Below are 19,924 nucleotides of genomic sequence, written 5' to 3'. Positions count from 1 at the left end.
CCACACCAGGAACCCCGCACGGTGAAAGCAGAAGAACTGGCCCACAAAGCACTGTCAGCCCACAGAGCTGAGCCCGCAGAACCACAGGCATGATCAGAATGGTTGCTGTTTGAAGCCACTAAGGCTTTTCTTTTTCATTTAATAGCGTTTTCTTTTAATTTTTATTTTTTATGGGGGTATAATTGATTTACAATGTTGTATTAATTTCCAGCGTACAGCAAAGTGGTTCCATTATACATATGCATATATCCATTCTTTTTCAGATTCTTTTCCCATATAGGTTATTACAGAATATTGAATAGAATTTCCTGTGCTATACAGCAGGTCCTTGTTGATTATCTATTTTATATATAATAGTGTATATATGTTAATCCCAAACTCCTAATTTATCCCCCCCCCCTTTTCCCCTTTGGTAACCATAACTTTGTTTTCAAAGTCTGTGAGTCTATTTCTGTTTTGTAAAAAAAGTTCATTTGTATCATTTTTTAAAGATTCCACATATAAGTGATATTGTGTGATATTTGTCTTGTCTGACTTACTTCACTTAGTGTGATAATCTCTAGGTCCATCCATGTTGCTGCAAATGGCATTATTTTCCTCCTTTTTATGACTGAGTAATATTCCATTGCATATATGTACCACATCTTCTTTATCCGTTCCCATGTTGTTGGACATTTAGGTTGTTTCCATGTCTTGGCTGTTGTGAACAGTGCTGCACTGAACATTGGGGTGCATGTATCTTTTTGAATTGCGATTTTCTCCAGTTATATGCCCAGGAGTGGGATTGCTGGGTCATGTGGTAGTTCTATTTTTAGTTTTTTAAGGAACCTTCATACTGTTCTCCATAGTGGCTGTACCAACTTACATTCCCACCAACAGTGCAGGAGGGTTGCCTTTTCTCCACACCCTCTCCAGCGTTTATTGTTTTTAGACTTTTTGATGATGGCCATTCTGACTGGTGTGAGGTAATACCTCATTATAGTTTTGATTTGCATTTCTCTAATAATTAACAATATTAAGCATCTTTTCCTGTGCTTTTTGGCCATCTGTATGTTGAAGACACTAAGTTTTAGAGTGGTTTGTTACACAGCAGTAAATGACCAAAACTCTTGTGTATGAAGCGCTACTTCCCTTCACACGCCCTGTTCTCTTATGCACCAGCCAGTTTTTGTCCCATTTTAAGACAGCATGTGCATTTTAGAAATTGTGGAACACCTACTTTTGCCCACATATCTATTCTGTTCCTCAACCATCAGCTTCAAAAAGTGGGCAGCGTTACTGGGTAGTGAGGAAGAACATGTGCTGACTAGCTGCTGACTTTGGTCAAATTCCTCCATGTATCTGAGACTGTAAAAATAAGATTGCTAGTGACTCCCTCGCAGAGATTAAGTAAAAGATGGCTAGTAAGACACTTAGCATGCTACTTGGCACGTGTCAAGCATTCAGAGAATGGTGTTCATCAGAGGCTGGAGAACAGGCCAGGAGACAGCTCCTACTGGAAAGTTCCTTGTCCCACTCTTCCCATATTAGCAAAGACATAGAAAGCAGGGGTCAGGCTCTCGTGGTTCCAGAGCAGTGCCAGAGCTTCTTGGGAAAGAACAGCTGCTGCTTGTTATCTCTGTTTATAAAGAGGGAGGATGGAGGTTTGACCTGAAGGCAGTCCCGTGAGCCCCTGCACCGCCTTTCACTGCCTTGGGAAATGCATGTTCTTTGGGATTTGCAGACTCAGCCCCCAAACGGAAAGAACATCGTGAGAGCCTAAGAAGGCAGGGACTGACTCTCATTAATCACTTCTATATACTCAGAATTCGGCATGTAGTCGGCGTAATTTCCAAGAAGGCACAGAATTGTTTTCCTGTTTTGCTCACGGCTGTATTTCCAGCACATAGTAGGTGCTGAGGAAATACATGTTGAATGAATGGATGTGAGGTTGCACGAATGTTGTACTGCCTGCAGCCAACACTGTGGTTGCCTATCCCAGGCCATTCCCTCCTTTTTCCTTGCTAGTGGAATCCTGATATGATTCAAGTGGCAACATGCTCCCCAGGGGTGACTCGTGATGGGTTTAAGGAAATCAGGGCACACTTGTTCCTCCTTGCCAGGGATTGGACTAGGGGAGGTCATGTGACACGGTTCAGCCAATGAGACTAAGAGAAAAATCTGCTCAGGGGATTATGGGAAAGAGTTTTCTCTAGCAGGAAAAGAGAGAAGGCTGTAAAAAGAAAATGCCTGCTTTGTCCCCATCTTATCTCCTTACCTTTGTAGCTATTGTGCAAGGATACGATTCCTGGAGGAAAGGCAATCATTCATAAGCAAAACTGAACAAGCCCAAGAGTGAGAAACCAGCCCTCTGAGGATAGCAGTGTGGGAGGTGGGAGCCTGGCGAGGTGACCCAGCTGAGCTTCTGAGCCCCCCGGATCCCCAGGTGACTTGACGTCTGAGATAAATGCATGTCTTTGGTGTGTCAGCAAATATTCTGTTTCTTTCAGCCAAAGCGCCTTGCATTAACTCATTATGCCTTCATGATATTGTTATGGGCTGAACTATGTTCACCCCCAAATTCATATGTTGACTTCCTAACCCCCAGTACCTGAGAATGTGACAGTATTGGAGGCAGGGCCTATAAAGAGGTGATTAAGTTAAAATGAGGCCCTCATCCAAACTGCCTGGTGTCCTTATAGGAGGAAAAGTGGACACACAGAGACACCAGGGATGAGCATGTCCAGAGAGAGGACCATGTAAGGACACAGCAAGAAGACTGTCTACAAGCCAAGGAGATGTCTCAGAAGAAACCAACCCTGCCCACACCTGGGTTATGGACTTCCCAACCTCTAGAACTGTGAGAAAATTACTTTCTATGCTACTTTGTTATGGCAGCCCTAGAAAATGAATATAGATAGCTATTGGTATGATCAGGTTATTATGGCCATTGTAAAAAAAATCCTTTATTCCACCATAACATTGTCCCTGAGGAGCCTTTGGGACCTGAATGAAGAGCGGTTGCTCGGTATGCTATAACAAGGCAATCATATCAACCCAAGACTGGCCCTCTTGGGGTCCTCCACCCATTACTTCATTCAATAGAAACCTAGCACACATCCCTCATGCATCAGAGCTGTGTGGAATTGTCAGAGAGTATATATTTTGAAGTTAGGCTTCCTGGCTTTGCTTCGTAATTCGATCTCTTAGCAGCTGTGTGATCTGAGGCAACCTGATTATCTTCCCTGAGTTTTCTCATCCCTAAAATGCTAAGAACACCCATCTCATAGAATTATATAAGGCCAGAGCAAGCCAGTACATGCGGAGTGCTTCCCCAAGTCCCTGACTCAGAGAATATTCTCGATGGATGGGGGCCACTTTTCTGAATATACAAAATGGACAAGAAAGGAGAATATGGTCATGCTTTCACTTACATAACTTCAGTCTAATCCTCCCAACAAACCCTGTGACACAGGCATTGCCAACCCTTTTTGCAGAATAAAGTGAGTTTCAGAGGGGTCATGTGACAAGTCACAGTATTTAAATCATAGGGCTGAGATCCCAGCCCGGGTGTTTTGACCCCGTGAGCCCTGAGCTCTTTTCTTCTACACCAGAGCTGCCGTCCTCAGTAGTGTAATTTTTTCCCAAGCACTCAGTGTATGCCAGACATTCTCCTTTAATCCTCACAAGGACTCAGCGTTCACAACCTAGGAACAAATAACCCTGACATGGATACACATGTTTAGACCAGACAGCAGAATAAACTGGCAAGCTATTGTGGGACTGAATGGAAAACGTGAGTCAAAGGGAACTGCCTCTGAGACAGCGGGGAAGAAAGGGCCACACCGCTAACTGTTTGGGGACGGGGGCTTTTGCTATACGCTTCACTTTGAATAACCTTGAGATTTTGATGTCATTTTACCTCCATTTTACAGATAAGGAAATGGAGGCTCAAAGAGGGTAAGTGACATACCCCAGACACAGAAAAGGGAGGAACTTGAACCCGGTATCAAAGCAAACACGTAGCATCTTCCCCTGGACCAGGGCTTCTTAACCAGGGCCTGCTGTGCAAACTAAAATCTTCTGGAGAAGTTTTACGACTACTGAGGGCTGGGCTACACCTTCAGAGACTGTGAATGGGTGGGTCTGGAGGGGGGCTGGGCAGGGGCACTGCTAAAGCTCCCAACCAGGTGTTTGGAATGTGCTCCAGGGTGGAGCAAAGCCAGGCCAGGCTGCTCTCCGGGCTGAGCTCTGCGATCCTGGAACAGTCTGGGCCCAGCCCTGACACTACGAGACCCAGTGGGCTGCACAAAGGCCAGCTTTTCTCCACCCAGACAGGGAATAGCTGGTTCTTTCTTAAAGCAGCACGAGCAAAGGTGAGGTCAGTAACTCATCACGCAACATTCATATCAGCTTGAATATGGATTTTAGGCAATGGCATCACCTTGACATTCACAAATATAGGGGAACTTTAAAATCAGGCATTGTTTTGCCAGAAAGTTGGAGCTGAAGTTTGTTTTTTTGCTATTCCTTACAGTTCCTGAGTAGAACTTTAGGTTCCCTGCATTTATTGTTTAAATGGGTACATGAAACATTTTATGTTTACTTCTCCAAAAAATGAAATATAATTAAGGTGCTCTTTACATATGACTTTTTTTTATTGCTGGTAGTGGGGAGTGGGTGAGGAGACTCAGGGACCTTTATTTAAAATAAAAAAAAAACACCTTTCCCTCTCTGGTGAATCAAGTTCCCATGCTGTGCAGCAGGGATTCGTGTGATTGACGAGCTCTGGGCTCCCCTAATCCAGGTGTCCTCAATGGTCCTGACAGTCTTCTCACCGTAAATCATCTCCACCTGCTGGGTTGGATTTCAGACCGCGCACCTAAGCAGAATGCACTGCTAAATGATCCTGCCAGTTTTTTGTTTTGTTTTTGTTTTCATTTGTTATTGCGGTATAGTTGATTTACAATGTTGTGTTAGTTTCAGGTGTACAGCAAAGTGAATTAGTTATACATATACATATACATATACCTATTCTTTTTAAGGTACTTTTCCCTTACAGGCCATTACAGAGTATTGAGTAGAGTTCCCTGTGCTATACAATAGATCCTTATTAGTTATCTATTTTATATACAGTAGTGTGTCTGTGTCAATCCCAGTCTTCCAATTTATCCCTCCCTGCCCCTCACCCCCCAGATCCCACCAGTTTAAACCCAGCAAGAAAGTCGCTTTTCTTGGTTCAGCCAAAAGTGGAAGTGGAAAGGGAGAGTTGGGGACACAATCAGAGGATTAAAGATTAGCTGGGACACATGGCTGAGGAATTGACCTTTGACCAAACATAAATAACGCCAGCGCAGCTTCCCCCGCGAGCAGAAAGAGATCCCAGGCTCCCAGGGCAGGGAAAGCAAAGGGAGAAAAGTGGCCTCAGAAGGGAAGGAGATGTAAAAGAAGCTGCAGGAGAGCAGGAAGGGAAGACAAAAGGAGGGCCAGGAGCAGGCGTCTTGAACACAGAGGACAGACTGTTCACTGTTACTATCTCTCCAGCTGAGCCCCCCACACGATGGATATAATATTTGGCAGAAATAAGAAGGAACAGCTGGAGCCTGTGAAGGCCACAGTGACTGGTGAGCATTTTCTATAAACGGTGGGCGCTTGTATGCTTAGATGTACACTTTTTTTTCTGCTTATAGAAGTAATGCTTATTGTAAATTATTTTTGGAAAATCTGGAAAGCGGTATATAGAGGGAAAATGATCCACAACCTAGACATATTCGCTGTGAAAATCTAGGTGTGCTTTTATGCATTAGAACTCCGTCTTCAAGGAGGGAGAATCCGTCGTTCTCCCTGTTTCCAAGAGAAAAGTCCCAGGACTGCTGCAATTGGTATACAGACAGTGGGATTCTAATGCAAAGTGTGGACCACCCCAATGTGTAATATTTGTAAAAAAAAAAAGTGTAGGTGTCCGAAACCAATTTCAAAATATTACGGGAAGTGTGTGTGAGTGCTCACTCCTACACACGCGAGGTGGGGGGCATCGCAGAGCCGGATGTGATTTCCTAGAAGGTGTGATTTCAGGATGCGAGTACCTGCAGAGCTGATGAAACAGGCCCAGGGTGGCAGCCTCCTCAGGAGCCTTGCTTTCATGGGCTTTCTCCTCCTCTTCTGCGAGGCCACGTTCCTGGGACCATCTTGTTTAGACCCTACAGGGCAGTGCATGGATCTGAACTCTCTGGTCCCAGGAGTGGTGCTGAGAGCAGGGAGGGGGTCAGCTCAGCCACACCACAGTCTTGGATACATGGGTAGTTTTCACGAGGACAGGACAACTGCCTTTTGTGAGGCAAGTCAGATTGGAGCTTTTCAGCTGAGGAATTGCCTTGGAAGGCTTTTGAAAGAAAGAAATAGCTTTTATGTATGGTTTTTCTGATTACAGAAGTAATGTGCAATCTACAGGTGTGTATATATTACATATAAAACTTGGAAGTGCAGATGAGAACACAGAAGGAAATGAAAATCAGCTGTATTTCCATCTCTTAAGCACTATTAATATTTGAGCCTGTTTTCTTTAAATTTTAAAAAGATACATAAATATAGAGAGTGCAAAGATCTATGGATAGACTTTTTAAAATTAATCAGTTTATTTACTGGCTGCGTTGGGTCTTCGTTTCTGCGTGTGGGCTTTCCCTAGTTGCAGCAGGTAGGGGCTGCTTTGTGTGGTGGTGCTCAGGCTTCTCATTGTGGTGGCTTCTCTTGTTGCCGAGCGTGGACTATAGGTGTGCAGGCTTCAGTAGTTGTGGCACACAGGCTCAATAGTTGTAGCTCACGGGCTCTAGAGCACAGGCTCAGTCGTTGTGGTGCATAGGCTTAGTTGCTCTGTGGCATGTGGGATCTTCCCAGACCAGGGCTCAAACCCATGTCCCCTGTACTGGCAGGCAGATTCTTAACCACTGCACCACCAGGGAAGTCCCTGATAGACTTTATATATAAATACTTTTTCAAAAAACAAATATACACTTACTATTAATTTTTTATTTTTAAAAAAGGGATCCATGATACCTATCCTTTTATGCTCTGGGGTACCATAGACATTTTGCCATTATACTCCTTTACAGCTCATGTTTAGTGACTGCATGGAAATGCTTGGATTATTTAGAAAACAAGAATCCTAGGACCTGAGAAGCTGAATGACCCTCTGATATAGATCAGCTGTTCTCAAAGTATGGTCCCCAGACCTGCAGCATCACCATCCCCTGGGCTCTTGTTAGAATCACAAATTCCTGGGCCCACATCAGACCCACTGAATCAGATACTCCAGGGGTAGAGCCCAGAAACCTCTGTTTTCACAGCCCTCTGGCTGCTTCCAAGTCGGGGACCACTGCTGTAAATCAGGCCTCCATACTTGACAGGCTTGAAGCCACGGGCTAGGGAGGAGCAGCAACTTGCCCAAGGCCTGGTGGGCAACGGAGGACAGGCTCCCAGCCAGCAAAGGTCTCCAGCCCTGGGTCAAGTCTAATCATCTGGTCAGCATCCATTGGCAGACAGCTCACTAAACTTTCTGCCTGTGTGGACACACCTGCCCCAGGAGGCCAGGCCAAGGCTCTAACTTCATGTCCAGCTGTGCATTCTTGGCTCTGAGGCTTCCTTGGCAAGTTACTTAAGCATTCCCTGACTCAGTTTCCTCTTATGTCTAATAAAGTTAGCATGTACCAACCACATGGGGTTGCTGCAATGACTAAATGATTTAATCTACTACAACACGTAGTGCTCAATAAACATTCTTCTCATTACGTCTAGGGCTTCAGTATATTCTCAGATTCATCTCTCCCTGCTTTTCCTCGACCTGCTTCTTCTCCTGTGTCCTGAGTCTCTGTGAATAGTCCCACCCAAGGCAGGAGACTCAGCTGGCATTTTTTTAATGTTCCCCTCCCCTTCCCCCTATACTTAGTCAAACTCTCCCTCTGTTCCCTTGGTTTCTCTCCATCCCCACTGCTGCTACCCTGCTCCTCTCTCTGGACGTCTCACCTCTCTCTGGCTCCTCCTCCCAGCCACACTCCACATTGTAGCCAGAAATAACTTTTGAAACCCCAAAATCTGATCATATTCCATTAGTATGAGAAGAGGCAGATCCTTAGAATGTGGATTAGTGGTTGCTAGGGGCTGCATGGGGGATGGGGATTGACTGCTAATGGGTACCGGGCTTCTTTTGAGGATGATGGAAATGTCCTGGAGTTAGTGGTGATGGTTGCACAACATTGTAAATATACTAAAACAAACAAACAAACAAAACCCCTTGAATTTTACACTTTGAAATGGTAGATTTTATATTATGTGAATTTTATCTCAATTTTTAAAATCACACACACACAAAATCTGATCCCGTTGTTCTCTGTTATAACCATCAAAGGTGTCCCATTCTTCTGAGCACCAAATCAAAGCTTGGTGTGGTCTTGTTGACCTTGTTCACTTGGCCCTCCTTAACTCTCTAGATGCAATACTTATGACGTCCTCGCTTGAAAGTTATGGGCCTGCTGTTACTAAACAGCTTGCACATCTGGTATTTGAACTGGTCTTTGATCTCTGGGTTCAGGTTGCGCCAGAGATAAGAATTCAGGTGTAAGTCGTTTATTTGGGATGTGCTTCCCAAGGAACACTGGGAGGGCAGCCAATGAAAGAGGCATTGTCCAGCCATTGACCTCCAGGAGTCACTGGAGCAGAATCCTCTGGGCAAAGCATAAGCCATGCCTCCTGCTGTGTCAGCCGAGGGCAAGGAAGTGGTGGTCTTTGATCCACAGCGCCTCATCCGCCGTCGGGTGAGAGCAGCGTCCAGGGGCACTAACTCTCCCGTGTGCTTCCCGCTTGTCCACGTGTGGGCAGAGCTGCTCCACAGCGAGCAGCCCTCAGGCGGAGAGCTGTAGGTGTTTGCGGAAAGCAGCCTGTAGGGAGAGGCGCGTGCCCAGGGGATGTGGGCGGGGCCCCAGCAGCACGTGCAACGCTGTCTCTCGAGCAGTGCGGTCCAGTAGCAATACGATGCCTGCCTCGTGCATAATTTAAAGTTTTCGAATAGCCACACTCAAAAAAATACAAAGAAACAGATAAAATTGATTTTAATAGTTTATTTTATTTAATACTACATATCCAGAATGTTATCAGTTCAACATGTAATTAATATTTTTAAATTGCTAATGAGATGTTTTACATTGCTTTTTCATAGTAAGTCTTTGCAATCTGATGTGTGTTTCATCTCAGTTGGGACTAGCCATGTACCAGTTGCCACACAGTGGTGGTGGCTACCTCATTGGACAGCACAGCTCTAGAGTGTTCTTTCCTCATGCCTTTGCAAGGCAAACACCTACTGTCCCTCAGAACTCAACCAGGTCACCTCCTCCAGGAAGCACTCCTCACCCTCCCGCTTTTACCCAGTTTTGTGGTGGAGTTCTTTTCCGCGAAGCACCCTTGCCCAGTCTGTTGCATTGTCTTTATCACAGTGTATTTTGAGTATTTTCCTCTGTCTCTGTCTGTTAATGGATGGGGAGCAACTTGGAGTCAGAGATGATGCCTATTCGTCTTGGTCCTCAGTGCTAGCACAATGCCAGGCGTATTCTTCCTGGAAATGAGCAGGTGCAGCAAGCAGCACAGGGGCTATACAACCACTTCTTTTTGCTTTTTGGTTTAGGTGCAGAACTGGAAACTAAACGTTCTTTCTCTCACCAGGCAAGATTCCAGCATGGCTGCAGGGAACCCTGCTCCGCAATGGGCCTGGGATGCACACAGTGGGTGAGACCAGATACAACCACTGGTTCGATGGCCTGGCCTTGCTCCACAGCTTCACAATCAGAGATGGTAAGAGCACCATGTGGTTTGCCATGGCTGCTGTAAGAAATGACCATCAATGGAGTAGCTTAAAGCAACACACGTTTAATTCTTTTACCGTTCTGGGAGTTGGAAGTCTAAAATGTGGTTCCCTCGGCTAAAATCAAGGTGCCGGCAGGGCTGTATTCCTTCTGGAGGTTCCAGGGAGAGAATCCGTTTCCTGGCTTTTCCCAGCTCCTAGAAGTCACTTGCATCCCTTGGCTTGTGGCCCCATCTCCATCTTCAAAGCCAGCAGCACAGCATCTTGTGGTCTCTCTCTTCCTCTCTCTGTCTCTCTGCTTCTATCATCACATCTTCTCTGTCTGACTCTCCTATCTCCCACTTATAAAGACTTTTGTGATTATACCAGGCTCACCCAGATAACCCAGGATAATCACCCGCCTCAAGATCCTTAATCCAAGCATGTCCATAAAGTCTCTTCTGCCGTAAGTATTTATAGGTTCCAGGGATTAGTATGTGGACATCTTGGGGAGGCTGTTATTCAGCCCACCACAAGCACAGACCTCCCTGGAAAATTGGCCAGGGTTCTTTTTCAATGAATTCAACTGGAAAAATAATATGCGTCCTCAGTAAGGTGGGCAGGGACAGGTGAAAGTTTACAGGCTTTGGAATCAAACACACATGTAAAGCTGAAAAGAGCAAAGCTGAAAAGAGCAAAGCTGACTGTGTTGCTCACCAGGCAAGAGAGAGCCTGGCCAGTCATGTCCTTGAGTGGACACTGAACAGAGGGCAGAAAGTAGGAAGTGCTGCAACTAAGGTGAAATTCCAAGTTTAGGTGACTGATGCAAGAGGTTGATTCTCTACTCTCTGCTGTTGGCCATTGAGCTGATTTACGTCACCAAGCACAAGTAACATAAAAGATCCAGGATGGGTTGTGGGAGTTTTCGGCAGGCCCAGGGCCATGCGGTGGGCTTCAGTGTGGTGAGAGTCTTCTCTGACCCCTGTGTTCCACTGTGGGTGAACTGTGGCCACTCCACCTCCCTGGGCCTCAGTTTTCTCATCAGTAAAAGGAGCTTGATCGTCCTCCCTGAAAAGCTGTTGTGATGATCAGAAGTACTAAGTATCCAGCAAGGGCCTGAAGCCTGGTAGGTGCTCAGTTGATTATAAATCACCATCACTGTCGCTGGGTTTGAATCCCAGCTCCACCATCCTAACTAACACATACTTAAGCTGTATGACTTGGCCAAAGTTACTGACCCTTTCTGTGTCTCAGCCTCCCCACCTGTAAAATGGGGCTATTAGTAGCATATCCCAGAGAGTTGATGTGGAATTTAAATACATTAATATGCATAAGGGGCTTTGTATAATGCCCAGCATATCATATATGCTCAATAAGCGTTAGCTATTGTTTTCACATAACTATTATTTCTTTCAAACTAGTCAGCAGTTATTTTTTGAGTGCACTCTCAGTGACTTGCTCTAACATTTCATGGACAGGCACCGCGTGTGAAGGCCATGAGCTCCGAGTTTTGCAAAAACTCACAGATTTTACTGTGACTCAGCTACAGGGAGGGTAGTTCCATATTTTTCCGCAGTCTTGAACCTTAACAGTCCTCTCTTTTCCTAAACAGAAGTTCCCAGTGGTTCTTGGGGACCTAAACACTGTTCTGGATGAGATGCCTGAGAGGTAAATTACCGGTGGCTTCCCTTCCCTGAGGCCCTGCCTCACCAACTGCCCGGTCCTTCGTGGTCCCTTTCCACACTCACTTCAATGTGTGGGGGAGGTACTCTTGTCCCCTCCTTGCAGATGTGACACTGAAACTTTAGGGAGGTTGGGTGACTTATCCAAAGTCAATGACGTAGGGCTGGGATCTGAACTTGTGTTGTCTGGAGTTTGTTTGCAACCATTTCTCATGTCCTCAACACCACCCCCCCAACACACACACACCCCTGAGAAATGGCAGGTGCTTAAGTGGCCCCTGAATCCTTCCACTGAGAGCCCAGGGACAAGGGAACCAGAGGGGATGACCGAACCCTAGCCATTTGCAGAAGTGTGGCTGTCGTCCACCAAAATCCCTGAGGGGGCTAAACAGGCAAGTGACCAAAGTTATCTGACACTGTTTAGACTCTAAAAGCTTCCAGTAGGTTTTCAAACTAGAAATTCATTGTCAGAAGTAAGTCGCTGTTTTATTCTTTTCTAAGATGGTCAGTAAGGTGTGACCATGAGAGGAGACACAGAGAGGCTCAGGAAAACAAAGGTTATTATACCCACAGGTGCTGGAGACGGGAGGCGTGGCACACCGGGCCTCATGGGAAAGACACCAGAGTGGTCAGGCAGCAGAAGACAGGAGCGGGGTGAACTCTGAGATGATGGCCTTTATTGGGGTTTCTGAGGGCAAGGCAAGGAAGGGCAGAATGAACAGCCTAGGACTGGCTAGTTTGAATAATTTTGGTGGTCTTTGGGCTACAGGGATGGTCCCTGGTTGCCTGGTACCCAGCCCTGGGGTAATTAAGGCAGAGGAATATTGTCTCCAGGGGTGTATGGACCAGACAGAGGATTGGGTACTTTGCATATCAAAGACGTACTAGGTCCTTTGCTACCTCTAAGAATTGCTGGTCCAGGGAGGGGCAGTCTTTCCCCAGCCAGAAAGGTTTTTTAAGGTGTGAAAACAATCATAATACACAGAAAGTAAGGAATATGTGCAATAAAGCAGCATAAAAGACTCAGCTCTATTCATAATCTGGAAATGGCTAGAAAATGGAAAGAATGGAGAGTATAGCCCCTGCCTGTCCTGCTCTTGAACCTGGCCATGTGTCAAGGGTGTGTGCCACACTCTGCTTTGCAACAATCCATGTGCCATTCTCCAGCTCAGGGTGGAGGCCCCAGAGTGCAGGGTGCCTGTTCAGGTTGCTGTATCTTCATCACTTAGCACAGGGCCTGGCCCACAGGGGCACTTGGGAATTCTATGGAGCTGAAATGTCACAACCGAGGTGAAGATGTTTTGGTCGAAGGAGGTAATACTTCCCCAGTCCATCTCTTCAGTACTCGCTACAGGAAGTGCTTGCTGGCCACTGGCCTAAGTGGTTCATGCCCATCCACAACTCAGCCCTCACTACAGCTCCTGAGAAAGGGACCACTGTTACTATCTTGATTTTACAGATGAGCATCTAAGGCCCACAGAGGCCAAAGAACTTACCCAAAGGCACACAGCTAAGAAGTAGTGGTGGTCAGTTATAAACTCAATGCTCTTTAAATCCAGAATCCTAAGTCCTAACCATTATGCAGTTCTGCCCCCGATCCCCTCTCCTGCCAGCTGCCATCTCTCCCCAGCTCTCCAGCCCAATCCTCCCAAAGCTGCCAGATTGCAATGTTGGTGTAGCACAGCCTGGCCTCGTCTCGCCTCTGCTCTAGAACTCTCAGTGTCTCCCCAGTGTCTAACAGTGGACATATAAACCAAAAATGTTAAGTACTACTATACACAATTTAAGAGGACATGGGCAGAGCAATCAGGGTTTCTCTGATTTGTAGGTAACACAAAGCCAGTATTTCTCAAAAGGTGTTTTGTGGGCTTCCTGCATCAGAATCCCCCAAGGTGCTCATTTAGGTTGTGATTCCTGAGACCCTGCCCAGGGCTCTAAGGATAGGGATAGAGCATCTGTGTTTCCAACATGTTTCCCAGATGACTCTAAGCACACTGGTGACAAGGGACTCAGGCCTCTGTAATTTTTTATTTTTTTATTAAAAATTTTTTTTTATTTTTTAAAGATTGACTTTCCTTTGCTATTTTATTTTATTTTTATTTATTTTTTAATTTTTATTTATTTATTTTTTTTTATTGGCTGTGTTGGGTGTTCGGTACTGCGCATGGGCTTTCTCTAGTTGCGGCGAGCGGGGGCTACTCTTTGTTATGGTACACAGGCTTCTCATTGCAATGGCTTCTCTTGTTGCAGAGCACAGGCTCTAGGCACATGGGCTTGAGTAGTTGTGGCAACTGGGCTCAGTAGTTGTGGCTCATAGGCTTTAGAGCACAGGCTCAGTAGTTGTGGCCCACAGGCTTTGTTGCTCCACGGCATGTGGGATCTTCCCAGACCAGGGCTCGAACCCATGTCCCCTGCATTGGTAGGCAGATTCTTAACCACTGTGCTACTAAGTAAGCCCAGGCCTCTTTAGTTTTTTAAAAGCACCAGGTGGTTCTGGTGCACAGTCAGCATGGAGAACGAAAATTAGTGCCAAACCAAGAACAAAGGACTGGAGTAAGAAAGTAAGAAAGCAAAAGACAGGAAAATGACTCATAGCCTTCAGCAGAGGCCACTAGAAGATTATGCTTTAAAAACAAGCAAAGATTTGAGTAAAAAAGGCAGAATGGAGACAGGGAAGCTGGGTGAAGGGTATACAGGAGTGCTCTTTTCTGTAAGTCTAAAATTCTTTCAAAATTAAAACTTTTTATAAGGCAGGCATGGAGATGAGTCAACCCAGGTGCCCCTTAGCGACAGATTTGATAGTTTTCTAATAAGAGGCAAAGTCGGTGTCCTGTGAATTCCAAGAGTCAGATTCACAGAGATTTAGAGGCACAAAGAGTTCTTGAGAATTTAGCCTTTCCAAAGCTGACTTTTTCAACTGTTGTAGCTTCAAGGTACCCTTTTGGAAATTTTGCTTTAAATTTTTCTTAATTAAAAAAATATATCTCCCACCCCACCAAATTATCGCACTTGACCCAGTTCTGGAAGATCCTAGGCGCGAGCATGTCTGTTTACTGTGTCCCTTTAGAAGGAATGTGGCTAATTGGGCCCCCAGAGCAGGGTGCTGGAGAATGCTCTGTGCCTCCCTTTTTAATCTCAACCTCAAAGTGAGTGTCAGCCTTGAGCAATTCCAGAGACACATTTCCCCGTGGCCCCCTGGGTGCTCCCTGCTCTGTGGCTGGTTGTTTGTAGGAAATGGGCCACCTGTCTACAACCAGCCTGGGCTTGGTGTTTACGTTTCACATGAACAGATTTCAGCATTTTAGGCAAAGCACCTTAGCCAGTACCTATGGGGGGCGGCTCTCAGAGAGTGACCTCGGAGGGCAGTCTGGCTCAAGGGGAGACCAGAGTGGCCCTAAAGCTGGTCCTGTGTAGCATGAAGACCACTGTGTGTGGCCTCATGAGCCCCCAGGTGAGTCTTCCTGCCTCCAGGATTTTGGAGAGTCTGGAATTCCTGCAGCCATCATTTATCACATGCATGCTGAGCGCCAGGGGGCCAAGTTCCTTTTATCCTCCCATCTCATTTCAAACTGCCAACCTTGGGGCTTCCCTGGTGGCGCAGTGGTTAAGAATCCGCCTGCCAATGCAGGGGACATGGGTTCGAGCCCTGGTCCGGGAAGATCCCACATGCCACAGAGCAACTAAACCCGTGCGCCACAACTACTGAGCCTGCGCTCTAGAGCCCGCGAGCCACAACTATTGAGCCCACGCACCGCAACTACTGAAGCGCATGTGCCTAGAGCCTGTGCTCCACAATAAGAGAAGCCACTGCAATAAGAAGCCCGCACACTGCAATGAAGAGTAGCCCCTGCTCTCCACAACTACAGAAAGCCCACGTGCAGTAACAAAGACCCAATGCAGCCAATAAATTAAAAAAATAATAAATTAATTTAAAAAAACCCCAAAACTGCCAACCCTAATTGGTGAGGACTGTGTGATCCCCAACTTCCAGTTGAGGAAACAGGTTCAGTGAGATGAAGGGACTCAACCAAGTTCACAAGGCTTGGATGGGGACTTGTCCAGAGCCAAAGCCTTGCCCATTCTACCTACTACATCTGAATAGCGTATGTAGCTTTTTACTGAGCACCTACTATGTGCTAAGTGCTTTACAGGCCTTCAGTGTCACAGTGGCTCTGTGAGGGAGGTATCAAGATCCTCACTTCAGAGCAGAGGGGACTGAGACTTGCCTCTGACACAAGGTCAAGTGCATGGCCAGTAGATGATGGAGCAAGGATTCATACCCATGTGGAGACTTGAACCTCCTTGGGACAGAGATCTTGCCTGCCCTGCTCACCATTATCTACTCACATCCTGGCCCATCCAGGCGTTTAACAAATACTCTTCAAATGCATGATCCCAGGGCCCGGTTAACCCCAGAGCCCCCGCCCCTAGCCATTCCTCCCTCTTCCTTCCTGCTGCCCCAGGAACAAAGCTCCCCCTACCCAATCTCAGAGATACTAATGTACAGTAGCCACCCCTGAAAAGATGTTTGCAAAGAGGACAGATGATGGGCTTCCTAGGTGGCGCAGTGGTTAAGAATCCGCCTGCCAATGCAGAGGTCACAGGTTCTGATCCCAGCTCCAGGAAGATCCCACATGCCGCGGAGCAACTAAGCCCATGTGCCAAAAAAAAAAAAAAAAAAAAGAGGACAGATGATAATCGGACGCACAGTTTACCTCCTGCAGACTGGAGAAAGCACCACAAGGCCTTTCATGGTCTCTTCTGATTTTCTCACCACCAGTGTTGCCATTATTGTGGTTATTGCCACTTAAACGCACAGGTTGGAGTCATCACTGCTGAAATGTACACTCATATCCTTTGTGAAGGGTGAAGACACAACCCTGAGGGCAAAACCAACAGAGACTGTTAGAAGTCAAGATAGTGGTTTCCCTGCAGGGCTGGGGTCAGAGAGGCTAGTGCAGGATGAGATGTGAGGGGCCTTCCCAGAGGCTGCTCACATTCTGTTTCTTGATCAGGAAGTAGTTTATATGGGTAGGTTTAGTTTGTGAAACTTCACCATACATTATGATAGTGTATTTCTATAGGTATATTTTTAATAACAAGGATCAGACAGAATGGTCAATTGATATAATCACTGTGTCAGGATCTTCCAATTGCCAGCCTTTGAATCCAGTTTACCACTCGCTATCTGTGTGGCTTAAGGCAAGGTACTTAACCTCTCTGTGCCTCGGTTTATTAGCTGGGCTCATAAATTGCAGGGTCATAAGTGCCAAAGCCCTTTGCACTTTATTTTCTAAGAAATTTGAAACCTTTGAGCATTGTTTAAATTTTGTTTTATTTTGCTATTTAATTAGCACATAATATTAAGTTGATTTTTTTTCCCTAAAGAACACATTTCTAGTTAGAGTCTTCTACACACTTCTGATGTTCAGAGGGTTAAATCAGATAATATACATGAAGTGCCCTCACAGTGCTTAGCCTACACATGCTGAATAAATGTTAGTTCTTGGTTTCGTTTTCTCTTCTGAAAATATAAAAAGCCCTGGGCAAGAATTGCTTGAGATGTAGTCTCTCCTTGAAGCCCATCACTGTGACAGTGGATATATGAGGGGCATTTCTCTGCTGCACCTCTTTTTTATGGGAACGAAATATCAGTATGTCCTGGGCCCTACTTTTTTGCATGTTATAATTGTTCCAACCCTGGAAGCGTAGGTTATGCTACAGCAGGGAATGTGTTCGCTAGAGGGGAAAAGTCAACATAATGTTATTTGCTAATTAATGGCAAAATAAAATAAAACAAAACCCCTAGAGGCTTCAGATTATGCACCAAATGAAGGTCAAAGGCCTCAATATTCACAGCCCTGAAGGCCTAGTAGGGTCCCCACCTGACCCCCAGCCTCATCTCACTCCTGCTGCTCCCAAGTGCCTACCTGGTGCTCCAGCCCACGCCGACTCAGCCCTTGCAGGGCGTGGGCTGTGCTTCCCACCCCAGGTCTTGGCTTACAGACTTTCTGGGGATAGTGAATGGGAACACCTTACCCTCTCTCTTGGCCCTACCTGCCCGATCTGTTGCAGTTCAATTCTCGTACTTTAAGGGCTTTTTCAAGTGCTGCCTCCTCCATGAAGCTTCTCCTGACCCATCCACGCCCACCTATGAAGGGTATATGTGTATCTCTCTCTCTCCCTCCCCATTTCTCTCTCCTTTCTCCCTTCCCCCCTCTGTCCTTTCTCTTCTCTCCTCTTCTCTCGCCCTTCTCTCCCCCGAAGGAACCTGTGAATATATGTTATTCTACATGGTAAAAGGGTCTTTGCAGATGCGATTAAGTTAAGGACCTTGACATGGGGAGATTGTCCTGGATTATCAGGGTGGGCTCAGTGTAATCATAAAGGAGAGGAAAGCAGGATGGTCAGAGTCAGAAAAGATGTGACGATGGAATCAGAGGTCAGAGTGATGCCGCCACCAGCCAAGGAATACAGGCAGCTTCTAAATTCTCCCCGAGAGCCTCCAGGAGGCTGACACTTCGATTTTTGCCCTGTAAAACCCATTTCAGACAATGTCTTCCAAAACAGTGAGATAACAAATTCATGTTGTTTAAAGCCACTACATTTATGATCATTTGTTACAGCAGCCACGGGAAATTAATATGGGTCTAGAATGATGTGGTATATTTTCAGGTGGGTCTTGGTGGACTGGTCAGGAGTCCATGCTTTTCTGGAGTGAGACAGAATCTCTCTAGTGTCATCAACACATGTACTGACCCGCTACTGTGTGCAGAATTGGGTATAAGGGTACTCCCTGGTTGCAAATAGATATCAAATGTTACTCCGTGGGCTAAATTGTCGATGCAGGGCTCCCAGAACTGAACTGGGCCCTGGGGAAATGCAGCCTAAGTACAGGGCCTTCTGGACCAGTCCTCCAAATCTGGACCTTACCTGGAGGGATGCCAACATGGTGGAAGGGATGGTCAAAGGCCTGGGCCAGCACCTCTCTGGGTGATGCTGCGCAAGGCCATGGACCATCTCTGCGCCTCAGCTCCCTCACACGTAGATGGAACTGGGAATAGGAGTACTTAGCTTTCTTACTGTTGTGAGTCTCAACCTTGCCCAAATGTGTGTGAGAGTTCACTCCACATGCGTGCTGTATCTGGCACACACATTCAAGGGACTATCCCAGTGAACCCCACCCCACATCAAATCCCTGGAACGGCTGAAATCAGCTTCAAAGCCCTGTAAAATTGTCAGCCTGGGTTGCTTCTCTTTCAGGTGAAGTCTATTACAGGAGCAAATACCTGAGAAGTGATACCTACAACGCCAATATTGAAGCGAACAGGATTGTGGTGTCAGAATTTGGAACAATGGCCTATCCGGACCCCTGCAAAAACATATTTTCCAAGTAACTGTCCATTTTGAATCTAGTCCTGTTTTCTGATACCCTTAATGGTCAAAACAACCAGTGTTTGCTCCTCTGATGGTTGTCTTTAGGGTGGATAGAAAACTTCCCTTGATGGCCTTTGACAATATATGCTACACATTTCTTGATCACTGACAGCAAGAGAGGCAAAGAGTATCTGACAGATTGTAGGTATTCTTCCACATGGCTGGTGGGGGAGCACTTCGGAATTATCTATCAAAATTACAAACACACATTCCCTTCAGTCCAGAGAGGTACTTGCTTGTGTCTGAAGTGACAAATGTACAAGGTTATTCATGGCTGAATTATTTGTTATGATGAGGAACTGAAAATAACTCAAATGATTATCAACAGAAGGGTGGTTAAATAAGTCACAGTACCACTATACAGGAGGGTGCCAGGCAGATATAAAAAGGAATGAGGATGCTCTCTATGTTCCAAATGAAAGATTTCCAAGATATACTGTTAAGTGGGGGGAAAAAAAGCAAAGTGTAGAAAGAGCATATAATATGCTATAATTTGTGTAAGAAGGCAGGGGAAATCTAGGTTTATTTTTGTACGTGTAGAAACTCTGGAAGGATGCATGAGGGAGGGGGCGAATTGGCAGGAGGAAGGATGGGGGAGATTTTCAGTTGTATACATTTAAAATCATCTGGGTTGTGATGCGTATGAATGTATTACATGTTCAACACGTAAATTGTTGGCCATGGAATCAAGCCAGTCATCAGTGTCTCCTCTCTGATACTCTTTGGACATAGAAGGGTTGTGAAAGGGCTTAAGGGTAGACTGGCTCAGAGAGAGAAGCTGGCTTCTGCTTTTCCAGAACTGACATCATCTCTCCAGTCCCAGTGTCCAGTTCTGGGGCCGGTACACAGCAAGCAGGGAATTGCAGGTGGGGGGAGGGGGTTGCCCCGGGGGGAGGGGGAGGGAAGGAATTTAAAACCTCAGCATGTGGGGCATCCTTGCTGTTACACTGGTTGCCAGTAGGGGAAGCACTAACCAGTACAGGAGGCTGGGACTTCCTGC

General features: G+C 46.0%; 1 protein-coding gene across 2 annotated transcripts in view; it reads left to right on the top strand.

Moving 5' to 3' along the window:
• Positions 1-2,821: 2,821 nt before the first annotated feature.
• Positions 2,822-19,924, top strand: part of BCO1 (beta-carotene oxygenase 1) — a 40,638-nt gene continuing 23,535 nt past the window's right edge. The window contains exons 1-3 of one of the 2 annotated variants that reach the window (XM_057712758.1): positions 2,822-2,839; positions 9,688-9,816; positions 18,751-18,880. In XM_057712758.1, coding sequence (XP_057568741.1) covers positions 9,738-9,816; positions 18,751-18,880 — 209 coding nt within the window. In that variant the 5' untranslated portion in view covers positions 2,822-2,839; positions 9,688-9,737. Of the gene's footprint in view, positions 2,840-5,335; positions 5,604-9,687; positions 9,817-18,750; positions 18,881-19,924 lie in introns of those variants that run through there. The other variant, XM_057712757.1, reaches the window with a different exon arrangement.

The sequence above is a fragment of the Hippopotamus amphibius genome, chromosome 16 (genome assembly GCF_030028045.1).
Source record: "Hippopotamus amphibius kiboko isolate mHipAmp2 chromosome 16, mHipAmp2.hap2, whole genome shotgun sequence".
Lineage (NCBI taxonomy): Eukaryota > Metazoa > Chordata > Mammalia > Artiodactyla > Hippopotamidae > Hippopotamus > Hippopotamus amphibius.
Note: the sequence above shows the minus strand (reverse complement) of the source record. Positions and strands in the feature narration are given on the sequence as shown.